The sequence below is a fragment of the Mus caroli genome, chromosome 16 (genome assembly GCF_900094665.2).
Source record: "Mus caroli chromosome 16, CAROLI_EIJ_v1.1, whole genome shotgun sequence".
In the NCBI taxonomy this organism is placed as follows: Eukaryota; Metazoa; Chordata; class Mammalia; order Rodentia; family Muridae; genus Mus; species Mus caroli.
Genome location: NC_034585.1, coordinates 85,359,010 through 85,371,856, shown reverse-complemented (window position 1 = coordinate 85,371,856; position 12,847 = coordinate 85,359,010). Strand labels below are relative to the sequence as shown.

General features: G+C 40.2%; 1 protein-coding gene across 9 annotated transcripts in view; it reads left to right on the top strand.

Moving 5' to 3' along the window:
• Synj1 (synaptojanin 1) overlaps positions 1-12,847 on the top strand; it is a 79,845-nt gene that overhangs the window by 35,079 nt on the left and 31,919 nt on the right. For 4 of the 9 annotated variants that reach the window (XM_029470616.1, XM_029470624.1, XM_029470623.1 and 1 more), the window contains exons 11-17: positions 216-368; positions 2,889-3,045; positions 5,378-5,401; positions 7,574-7,765; positions 9,548-9,632; positions 12,208-12,348; positions 12,448-12,640. In XM_029470616.1, coding sequence (XP_029326476.1) covers positions 216-368; positions 2,889-3,045; positions 5,378-5,401; positions 7,574-7,765; positions 9,548-9,632; positions 12,208-12,348; positions 12,448-12,640 — 945 coding nt within the window. Of the gene's footprint in view, positions 1-215; positions 369-2,879; positions 3,046-5,377; positions 5,402-7,573; positions 7,766-9,547; positions 9,633-12,207; positions 12,349-12,447; positions 12,641-12,847 lie in introns of all 9 variants that reach the window. The other 5 variants (XM_029470617.1, XM_029470621.1, XM_029470620.1 and 2 more) reach the window with 2 other exon arrangements.

The following is a 12,847-nucleotide window of genomic DNA, read 5'->3' as shown; positions in this document are numbered from 1 at the left end:
CTCTTTTGAATCTCCTGATTCAAAAACTTTAAAAAAAAACTACAAGTTTTAACCTTAAAAAATTGAAGTGGTAGTAAACATAGCCCAATGAAGTGTTAATACTTTCAGAGTTGTATATTTATAAATTTTAACTTTAATTCTAATAGTTGTAAAAAGTTACATTACAACGAATATATTACTATATTTACCTTAAAAATCCTTGTCTGCTCTTTCAGATGCTCGCTAAGCAGCTGGAAGCTCTGGGCTTGGCTGAGAAGCCTCAGCTGGTGACCCGCTTCCAAGAGGTTTTCCGGTCCATGTGGTCTGTGAATGGCGACTCAATCAGTAAAATATATGCAGGCACCGGGGCCCTGGAAGGGAAGGCCAAGGTAGGGCCAGAGTTGTCACTGACTTTCGCCTCTCTCCTCTCTGTAGAACGCTCTGAAATGACTTTGTAAATAATAGTTTTTATATTAGCAGGTGTCTTTTAGGACTGGTTCCCAATACTTTCATGTTCTGTTTGATACATGTCATAGATTCTGATGATTAATGAAACAGAGACTTCTTTAGGCTTCAGGGGTCAGTATACTTTTAAAGATAATCCACTATGTATGTACTTATATGGTTTAATATCATCTACCTCTCTCACTTTTAAAATGGTTTATGTTCCTTTTGAATAAGATTTTTAAAAAACAACAGCAACATAGTCCTAATAGAGTCCTGTCTCATTTGTCTTTGTGTCCTACACTTGACACAGGGCCTCTATTTAGGAAGTGTGTCACAGACAGTGGGTAGACACACAGCCTGTCACCAATTGATACAAGCAGTGCAGTGAGCCCGGGATTCGTTGGGCTGAGCTTTACTCTGCTCTTCTTGCTTTCAATGGAAGCTACGCTGTGTAGTAAGTGTGGTGCGTGGAGTGGTGACCATTCTGAATCTCCTCAGGACTTGTAGCTGCTTGTATTATTTTCAGGCTACTTTTCTCTTCCATACTTGGCCTTTGTCATGGGATTTGGGGCTGTATTTGGAATATGTTTTATGGTCTATGTTCTTAAATCTTGTTTACCTCTTTAAGGGACCTTGGCCTTTGTTTAATTTTTTCTAAATCTCTTAATTCCTCCAATTATTTCTGGATAAAAGTGAGAACATTTAGCCAGGGAAGGTGGTGGTTCATCCCTATAATCTCAGCATTGGAGAAGTTGAGACAGGAGGATTGCCACAGGTTCAAACCAACCTAGGGTATTTAGAGAGTACCAGGTCTAGCAAGTTCAGTTTAAAAAAAGCAAACAAAACAAAACACCAGTCAACAAAAGGAGAAAGTGTTACTGTCTTAAATGGTCTCAGGAGCTGCAGCCTAGCAGCCCAGCAGCCCAGCAGCCCAGCAGCTGAGGTCCCTAGAGGATCACTCAGCATCTCAAGTCTTTTTTTTCTTTTAATATTTTTTAAAATTTATTTATTATATGTAAGTACACTGTAGCTATCTTCAGACACTCCAGAAGAGGGCATCAGATCTTGTTACGGATGGTTGTGAGCCACCATGTGGTTGCTGGGATTTGAACTCAGGACCTTCAGAAGAGCAGTCAGTGCTCTTAACCGCTAAGCCATCTCTCCAGCCCTCATCTCAAGTCTTTGTGTTCAGTAGGCCTCCTCGGCTGCAGGCTGGCCTCACCTGCAGGGCACCTCTCATCCCTCAGGAGTGCTTTCTAGAAGTCGCACTCCCTAAACACTGCTGTCTGTAGAAATCTGAAATTGCTTGACTTTCATTTACTCCTGTAAAGTAGCATAATTCTCGTTATTAAACTCTGACTCTCCAACTGTTGCTTCAAAATATTCTTTTATATTCTTCTGCCTTTGGTTTCTGCTGTGACTAAGACAATATATGTACATAAGTTGCATATATTCAGTATACTTATCTTTAACATGATGTATAGATATGAACTCTTTATATATTAATATTAAATATACTAGTCTGAATTGAGCTTAAATCTAACCTCTGAACTGCTTTCTTTTCCTTTCTCTCGGCTCCTTTTGATTAATTGCCTGATAATGTGACTGGTGAGTGCTCTTTTTAAAATAACAACATTTTATTTATTTCATGACAAAAAATAATGATTTAATGCCATGTTACATTTAGTAGCATATAAAAATGGCTCTTTATTTTAAAAAGAAGCCTATAATTACTGTTATTTTTCAAAGGGATAAAAATTATACATTCCAAACCAAAGTTACTTTTGACAGTTAAAACTCTATAGGATCAAAATAAATATTGTCTGATATTATGGATAAGTGAAATACCCGTTCATTAAAGTTGTAATTAGCCCTTTCACTATTGGAATAGGTATTTATTTTTGTGATTTGTATTTGTGTAGGCAGCAAAATATCTCGAATATACAAACTAAAATTTATCATATTTGAGATGTTACTACAAATCTTTTTTTAACAAGATCTTTGGTTTTAGATTCAGTTCTGTCTTTAACTGCCATCAAATTATTGGGGTGCAATTTCACTTTTATACTTCCCGAGAACGTAGAAGGTTTGCTGGGAGCTGTAAGTTCAATCTATCATCCTTTGTCCCTGCTGCCTTCCCCACCTTACAGTTAAACGCTAGGCTGTAGAAAGGCATTTTCTTAATTCACATAAACACAATATGAAGTATTTACTGCTCAGTATGTTACTAGATGAAGTTATGGCATTTAGTTTATCATTTTCTTTGTGCAGACTGTAAGGGAACAGTTACATTTTAAAGCCTTTCTATGTAGTTACACATTTAAAAGATAATTAATTATTAGAACCTTTTTAATACTAGAATTTTATAAAAATCTATTTAAAATTGCAAAATACTCATTGAGCAAAATCAACAGTATTTTGAGCAAGGGCCATGCTCCTTTCTCCCATGACAGGCTGGAAAGTTAAAAGATGGTGCGAGATCTGTCACCAGAACCATTCAGAATAACTTCTTCGACAGCTCCAAGCAGGAAGCCATTGATGTTCTGCTTCTGGGAAACACTCTCAACAGCGACTTAGCTGACAAAGCCCGAGCACTTCTAACTACTGGAAGTTTGCGTGGTATGTGTACTTTCTATTTTATTACTTCATTTATTTATTGCCTTTAAAAGTCTCCCAAATAAGTCTCCCAATAATTTAAACTTATTTATATGAATATTTTTTAGGCTGTAGTTTATTTAAGTAATTTTGGAAGGAGTTTCTGTATCAGTCATTTTTATGAAATAGGATTCTCTAATGAAGTTTTCCTCTTGTCAAATGTTAATACTGTGGTACTTAGCCACAAACTGGCTGTTTTATCCTGAACACTATGTATACTTTCTTCTATAGATTATGTCTTGCGGACTATATCGCCTAAGTGCTGCTAGCCCTGAGGCAGGGCTGGATTCCGTAGAGTATCTATAGGGTAGCACTTTAAAGCATTTGACAATCCAGCTATACGCCAGTGCCTCATTGAGAACACCCTGTGTCTGTGTAGGTTAATTTTTCATGAATACCACACCTTACTTTGGTTGGTATTGTTTGAATCCGCTTAAATCATAGTAATGATTGAAAGTAATGTTTGTTACTGCCCACTGACCTCTGTTATCCATTTTAATATTTGACATAAATATATAGCTTTCAAAGTAACTTTTTCCCCCAACATAGCTTTTTACCTTTTTGTTTGTCTTTTACTAAGTGTCACAAAAATAACTTCATATTAATACATAAAAGCAAGGTTTTGAGGAAACTAACAACAGTCATTATACATGCACTGCATTGGACTTCCCGCCTCTCACCAGCTTATTGAGGTAGAATTGACAAGCTCACGTAGATTCCTTCAGTTCCACTTTTTCCATTAGAACTTTAGAGCACTGTGGACTTCTTTTCCTGTTAGCTCCAAGCCTTCCAACACACGCTCTCCACACAGGACATATCCTATATCTGGTGGTCCCCTCTTGAGACTGACCATGCAGGTGATCATAGCATGTCAGGCTTCTCCTGACGCTGGGAAGGTTTTTCATGACAAGCAAGCGTCTCAGGGATGTATAAGTAGTCTTGGGGGAGGGGACCTACTCAAATTCTTTTTTTAAAAAGAGTCTGATACTTACTACATCTTTGAACTTCAGACTTCTTCCTGGTTCCAGTAGAGACTGACTGATTTCTGTTTTGTCACTCTTTGCACCGTCCCTACTCTGATGTGGAGGCATTAATAAACAACAATGGAAAGTAAGTGTGTGAGGGGAGAGGAGAAGCAAGCGCCCAGGAGCTCCCCGAGCTGAGCTAAGCTGAGCTAAGCGGCAGGTGTCTAGTTCCCTGCGCATCTCACCATGTGTCACGTGCCTCTCACAAGTGGTCAGCTCCACTGCCGTGCTTGTTCTGACACTGAACGAGGCAGCTCGTTCCAGTGTGGTTGATACATACATTAGGTGATAATGTGAACATGATGCCAGTTTTGCATGAGCTTTTGCGTGATTTTGCTGGCAAGCAACATTAGGCAAATGCAGAAAACTACCCAGCAGAGCCAGTATGGGTGCAGATTTATAAAACGTGCATAGCCATATGCACATACCTTACACATCTTGCCTTCTGCATTTCAACATGTCTTTTGAGCCATACCCACCCATATCTGATGTCGACTTCCCATCCATTTTCTTATAGCCCTTTCGCTACTGTTCACAGTTGCTATGCCCTTCTGATGCCCGTTTCTACAAGCCACCTTCATATTTTTTTAAAGATGTAGTTAGTGCCTTACTATTGTATAGTCATGCATTTCACAACCATTTAACATACATAGTACTATGCTGTTGTTTAAATTAGGTTCCTGTCTTCTTTGGCGTGTCACTTTCCAAGTTTTTATGTGTGATACCCAACCCCATTTTCCCCATAAACCTTTACATCCACAGGGATTTGCAGTTTTACATAATGTAGTTGATGGTTCTAGAATGCACTTGTCTTGTTATAGCTGAACTGATAGCAATTAGCAACTGGTGAGTCCCAGAAAAGAATATTAAAAGTTATGTGTTAAGACATATCTTTCCATATCTTTGGTGTCCTTCAGCCTCTTAGATTTTTATACTCATGCTCTCTTTTTCACACATACACACACACACACACACACACACACACACATGCACACACACACGCACCCACGAGCTTCTGGAAGAGGAGAACCGTCACTGTGTGAAGCAGTGGACGTCAGTAAGTCAGCGTAGGCTGATGTCATCAGACACACGGTTTGTATCAGCTATGGTTAGTTATTGTCTTCGCTGTGACAGCTTCAGAAAACAGATTCAAGTTGTCAGCTGGAAAGAAATAATGCCATCTCAGGATGTTTTAAGGTAGCACAATAAGTTTTAGATGTAACTTGTTGTTTTACTAATGATTCTTTGTTTTCTTCTTGATGCATCCATAGTTTCTGAACAGACTTTACAGTCAGGTACAGTATAGAAAAATCAATGTATAAATAAAAGCAACCTTTTCTTTATTTTTCTAAAGCTGATGTTAAACACACATAGGTGTAATTTCATCATTTTACAGAATAAATTAATATTATTATTCCAAATAAAAATTTTAAGTTTGCAGGAATTAAATACTTTATTCAGGAAGAAATATACAGGATTCTTTCTCTTCCTGCATCAGAGGCATATTCCAATGGGCGATGATTCAGCTAGATTAAATTCCCTTTATATCTCCTTGCACATTCTCACTGTTAGATCTTACTCGCCACAGACTGCAGGAAACGGCCTGCACAGGACTATTGCATTGTCCAGATGCTGTCCATGCTGCTTCCACCCACTCAGCACTGCCCCGCACACAGGTTGCTGGCTCATCCCCTTGCTTTGCAGACGACTTGTTCTCTAGAACTACAGACCTGCACTAAAACAAGATCTGAAGCCTTCTCACTTTAAACAGCATCATGTTGCTCACCAAGTCAGAGCAGGTGCATGTTGAACTTAATATGGCTCCTCTTTTCCTTGCCTCTGATTTCATAGGAATTTCATCTCTTCATTCTCTGTGGTTTATGATCTTGCCTTTAAAAGTGAATCTGTAGCAAACAGGACAAAGAAAGTCTTGCCAGAATTTAGCTGCAAGTCAGCACCTTCTTCCCCTCCTGAGGACGCTTTGCCTGATCACCATTGTGACTCTTCTGACAAAGTGTGGCTGTTTTGTTTTAAATGAAAGTGAGGAGGGAGCACCTGGCTGTGCACTGGGTTAGGAAATGACTCCATTTCTGTAAGGACATAGCATTTAGACATCTCTGGTCTTAACAGACCCATTTCTTTAAACACATTAGGTGCCAATGTGTTGAGAAGAAACTACGATTATACTCTACCTTCTTATTCTATTTGTAAACTGACTTGACCTTATTAATTCAAACAACATGACAGCCTGGTTTGTGCACATGGCATTACTGCTTTGCTCAGTTCCTTAAGCTGTATAGTCACAGAATGGACATCTTGATACCGAGTGGATTTTTAGTGCTGTTTTTCACAGTAACAGTGGCAATGACTTTAAAGTCCAGTGATGTCTATAATAATAGAGAATGGTTTTCTGCTGGATGTTGTCAGCTTTAGTTAGTTGTACTGAAGAGAGAGCAGATAATCTGCTTTTGTTTGCACCCAGTCATCGCTATAGATGATCAAATCAAACAGAACGAGGTTGAAAAATGCACACAGCTGCTCTTAAGTGACTGGAGATATGGTTATCCAAATAATCTTCAGTTCCCAGCGGCTCGGAAGTCAAAACTACTGTCATGAGACTAATGTGGTACTGACCTTTCCCAACCCCAGTTCTCAGGACACTGCTAGTTCTCAATATCATAATAAAATAGTCAGGTGAGATTATTTGGCAAAATATGAAAGATTATATGAAACTAAGCAAAGGAGGACAGTGGGACCTGAAAGGCATAGAACAGTTTTAAGCAGCTGATCAGAGAAGCCTTGTTGGAAGTAAAGAGTGGGAGAAGGGAAGAGTGTTGCAGGGGGAGTTCCAGCTGCAGGCAGAAAGCTGTGTGATAGGAGCAGGCCTGACATAGCCTGTGGCTGAGTGCTGAGTGAACAGAGGGCTGAAGCTAAGGACAGAGAGACAGACCCCTGCAGGTGGAGATTTCATCTCAGCATCTCATCTCCTTCCCTAATGCTCATTTTTGTGAGGGAGCCATTGTTCATCAAGCTGCCTGTCAGTAATTTGAATTTTAAATGTTTTTTAAGTGCTTTTGTTTAGGGAGAAATAAAATTTATATTTTTACTAGCTTCTTAATAAAATTTTAAGTCAGTTGCTATATTGCTAAAAAAAAATTAAGGCTTTTAAGTTGTACATATTATAAACCAGCATACCATTGAATCAGAAGTTCTTCCTGCATGCTGTATGTTGCTACAGTCACTCTGTAGCGGGTTTTTATGTCCAATTTTAATTTCATTGATTCAGTGTGGTTAATGCCTCCGGCTGGGCTTGGCATTCAAGGCTGACCTCTCCCTTGTGCCTGTGCATGCCTTTTATTTGTGCTTGTGACAGTAGTTGTATTTTCTAGATACCACCTGTTAACGAAGAACACTCTTACAAATGGTTTACTGCAGCTAACATTCTCTTGCGTCTTGTTTTTGATTAGCATCTTCCAAAGTCTTAAAGAACATGTGTGAGAACTTCTACAAATACTCAAAGCCCAAGAAGATTCGAGTGTGTGTTGGCACCTGGAATGTGAACGGCGGGAAGCAGTTCCGCAGTATAGCGTTCAAGAACCAGACGCTCACAGACTGGCTTCTGGACGCTCCCAAGTTAGCCGGCATCCAGGAGTTTCAAGGTTGGCTTTTATATCAGGGGTTAATTGAAGTCCTGACTGCAGTGTGACACTTCACTAATTTAGAACAGAAACTCGGCTTTTTAAATTAGTTTGAAAGCCAACATTTCTCAGGTTAAGTCTGATAAAATCTTCCCTCACTTTTTATTTGTAGACAATGTGCTATTTAGTTTTAAAAAAAAAAAAAAAAGCTGGGTGCGGTGGCGCATGCCTTTAATTCCAGCACTTGGGAGGCAGAGGCAGGGGGATTTCTAAGTTCGAGGCCAGCCTGGTCTACAGAGTGAGTTCCAGGACAGCCAGGGCTACACAGAGAAACCCTGTCTCAAAAACAAAAAACAAAAACAAAAAAGCAGTGGTGGAGGTGAGTATGGTGGTTTACATCTGTAATCCCAGCACTCCAGAGACTGAGACAGGAGGATTGCTCTAATGTCTAGCCAAGCCTAGGCTACACAGTAAAACTTTGATTTATAAAAGAAAAATAAAAGCAATAGAAAATTTAAAATTTGTTGGCCAATTGTGTCTGCGAAGAGTGGGATGGAGACGTCCTGGAAGGCAGCCGTACACACACGAGAGAGACGGCTTCTGGTTTGATTGAAATAGACTGACATGACCTGACCCAAGGTTAGTCTGTAGTGGATCATTTGTACTTTAGGATGTAAGCCCAGAATGTCCCAGTTTCCAGGGTGGATCATGAGCAGTTTTGGAGGAATTGTGACAACTTGGTTGTAGAGGCCTGGAGAGATAGCTCAGAGAGAAAAGGGCTTATTGTTCTTCTAGAACTCTGAGGTTTCATAGCTGTGGCACACATAAGCCCTCAGGTGCACACACATGTACATGAGGACAATAGTACAAACCTTAGTTGTTCATTGTGGACACTCTGCCACAGAGCTATTCACAGGAGAGCTTTCCAACGTTGAGTATAATTGAAGTTAGGAACCTAAGAATCCACTTAAACTTCCTTGTTAATACCAATAGTATATATGAAGGTGCTGGGTGTAGGAACTTGTGCAAGATAAAAATTTTCCTTTTTTAATCCTTTTTAATTTATCATATCTTAGCTTTTAGGATTTCTTTCAGATAATTTATGAAAATCTGGCTGTTTTCAGTTACAGTAATCCAAGTGGAAAAGAGAGATAATAATAGAATGATTAATAATAATAAAAACAGCATCATGGAGTTTTTTCCCACGTTTAATTCTCATAGCAGATTCATTACGTTGAGGCTGTTATTCCAGTTTCATAGCTGAAGAGCCTAAAACACAGACAGGGCCCTGCAGCCAGTGTGGCAAAGGCAGGGTCTGAGCCCCGTCATGGCTCCCAGTGTTGTGTGTGTCATGAGTATCAGGAAAGCTTAGAGCCTTCCAGCTTCAGTTCCTGCTTCGTCACGTGCTGTGTGATGCTGAGCAGGCACAGGGGTGCCCCTTGCACTCAGTTCCCCCAGTAAGGATTCTCTGGGCCTCAATCATCTCAGAAGATGACTTTTAATTCTGCAGATTTGATTCATTGTTACCTGTAAGAAGTGACTATTTTTCTGTTGTTAGTAGCGCAAATTTTAACAGTTGTTTTCAAATGATTTTACTTAGTTCTTCAGGATCTTCAAAATATCCTTAAACAGACTTACATTTACAGTAATATGGCTTCACTGATGAACTTTTACCTGCAGTATGAATTTCGTTAAATTCAAAACATAAAAGGATTTTATGTGCTCTGGGACTGTACTTTATTGGCTGAGGCTGCCATTTAACCAATGCTATATTTAAAGGTATTTTTGGATGCTTAATTGTAGATAAGAGAAGTAAGCCAACTGATATATTTGCAATTGGCTTTGAAGAAATGGTGGAGCTGAATGCTGGGAACATTGTGAATGCAAGGTAAGCTAGCATGGTAACAGCAATGAAAGATAGGGAAACGAGCTGTCACAGTGTTGGAATTGAGAAAATGTGTGGAAAAGTACTTTCTAAACTGCAAATAGTAGTTCTCAGTATTTTTGGTATGAGTCTTTCTCTAAACTTAAAATACTGATATTAGAAATTAAGACTGAAAAAATATAAACTGGCAAGATGGCTTTTCTCCAAACCTGATGACCTGAGTTTGACCCTAGAACCACTGTATAAAGGAGAAGGGGCAAGCATCTCTCCAGAGGTGACTGCTGACCCCAGCCGTGCACTGCAGTGCCCACGCCCATGCCCATGCCCACAAAGCACAGCAACAGTAGAGAACCCATGCCCGCTCACATACATTTCCCCTTCTTCTTCTGCAGCATGTCTAAAGCAGAGGTTTACTGGGAAGCATGGCAGTGTTTTACGGGTTTTACAAATCGCTTCCTACATTAGGAAACCTGGATTCTTACATATACTTCATGCAGTTCCATATTGTGCTGCAATGTTGTTATGAGTGAATTACGTGAAGAAGAAAAAAAGCAAATAAAATATAGTTGGAGACATCCTTTAATGACCTTTCTAGAAAATGCCTCCTTTGACGGGTGCTATATAATAACTGAACAAGTGGTAGTACCTCTTAAAGATTAGTTGAAAATGGAATCTAAAACCTTGTTAATTTAACCTCTTAGAAAAAATAGACTTGTTTGTGTGTATGTGTATCATCAGTGTTTGCCTTTGTGTATGTAAGCGAGCCACATACAGGTACTGCCTACAGAGGTCAGAAGAGGGCATCAGATGCTCCTAAGACTGGAGCTGCAGATGGCTGTGAGCCATCATGTGAGTGCTAGGGACTGCCTGTGCTCACCCTGGAAGAGTAGCCCACACTTGGAACTGCTGAGCCACCTCCAACACCAATTAGTGAGCTTTTTGTGCTTTTGTTGTGCTAAAACCTGTCCCTCATTTCCCATGGAGTGGTCTCATAACGCTGTGTTTCGCGGTCATTTAGGAAGGTTCACTGAGTATGTAGATATTCCTAATTTTGACACATCTTTGGTGTGAATGTACTGTTTTGGTATCATCAATGGATATTTTATCAAAATCTTCAAATATTGGGAAGCAGTCAAGATCACAATAGCTAATACAAGTTTTATAAAAATTCTCACTTTTGTTTGAAAATACAGCTTTTGGGCCAGCAAGCTAGCTCAGCAGGTAAGGCTACTTGCCAGCAAGCCTGATGACCTAGTTTGATCACTAGAATCTCCATGGTAAAGGGAAAGAGCCAGCTCCTACAGGCTGTCTTCTGAGCCCCTCCCTCCTCCCTCGCCCTCCTCCCCCTCTGGAGAGTTTACGGTTTCATTTGAATAGCTGCTATCAGCTCTTTATGAAGCTTAGTATAATAGCCTGAGTATTTTATAGCTCTTAGTGAGGTAATAGATGTGTGCACAGGCCATCAGTAGGTGACGTCGGTTAGTACTGTTCCCTGAACAGCCAGCCGCGAGCAACTCAGAAAGTTGATCTTGTTTCTCAATTGTAGGTGTATTAAGGGTGACTATTTGGTGATGATATTGTAGGTTTTGTAAAGATAAAAATGTCCATTATATTAAAGACATAAAAGTAATTATGAGAAAAATGGCATATGTCTTAGATTTGGCTAAAATATCCCAGTTTTATAAGAAGGAGGGAAGGAAAGAGATATTGAAGCTAAATATTAGTATATGATGACTTACTTTACCGTTAACAAATTGTAGGCTTTTAACATTTTCTCCATAATTATTTAAAAGAAAAATTTCTTAAATTAAAAGCAAATTAGTTTAGGGGACAGAGAGGTACTGCTAAGTTAAGATCTTTGGTTGCTCTTCCAGTGAACCAGCGTTCAGTTCCCAGCATCCCATAGGACGGCTCTGTCTCCGGCATTTTTAATGCCTGTCTCTGGCCTCCTCAGGCACCTATACATACATGACATACATGCATGATATAGGGTGGGGGAGGGAAACAGACAGACAGACAGAGTTTTAAAATAATAAAGTTGGCTTCATAAAATAAGTGGGAGTGAGACAAGGTGATCTGTAGACGCCCATGTTTCTCATTAACCCAACAATACCTGACATAAAAGTGTGACGTTTATCTGCGTCGCTCACCTCACGTCTCTTTCTAACTCATTTCAGATCTCTCTTGGTTTATTTCTTGGGGTTTTTAATTTTAGCATTATTTGTTTGGGTGCATGTGTGTATGAAGGCACACATGTGCAATGGTGTGTATGTGGAGGTCAGAGGATAACCTCAGGGGTCAGTTCTCTCCTTCCCCAAGAGTCATGGGGATTGAACTCGGGCTGTCAGGCTTGGCCATGGTACCTTTACATGGTGTGCCATCTCAGTAAACCCGGGTCTCCTCTTGAATAAGTTGTAAATACTGAAACACTGTATTATTTTGGTTAAGATGCACATTTTCTTTTTAACAGAAACAAAGAGCAGCTTGGATGAAAATGTTCCTCTTTTTAAGCAATCAGATGTATAAAACTGTGTATAAAGCTTTCCTTAAGAGTCCCTCCCTCTGTAATACTTTGTAGCACAACCAACCAGAAGCTGTGGGCAGTGGAGCTGCAGAAGACCATCTCCAGGGACAACAAATATGTCCTGCTGGCCTCGGAGCAGCTGGTGGGTGTCTGCCTGTTTGTCTTTATCAGACCACAGCACGCTCCTTTTATCAGGTCAGTGACAGACACCGTTCTGTCTCTTCTCAAGCCATTACAAGAAAGGCCCTAGCGTGTGCGATGCCATCTCTTCCATTCATAACTTGTGCTTTGTAGGGATGTTGCAGTTGATACTGTGAAAACTGGCATGGGAGGTGCAACTGGAAACAAGGGCGCCGTTGCAATTCGGATGCTCTTCCACACCACCAGCCTTTGCTTCGTCTGCAGCCACTTTGCTGCAGGGCAGTCCCAAGTCAAAGAGAGAAATGAAGATTTTGTAGAAATAGCACGAAAACTGAGTTTCCCCATGGTAAGCTTCTGCTGACGGTTCTGTAAGACCAGCCTTTGCCCTGCATTTCAGTTTGTCCTACATTTCCTGTCCGCAGTCCTTAGAGACACCAGCAGTGTTTGTGTGCGTCCGTCTGCTGTCTTGCTATTGTTGGGCTCAAGGCGCAGTGCTGACAGTGCAAGCCCGTGTGAGGCCGAGACCCAGTGTGACACCCAGGTTGCTGTCTCC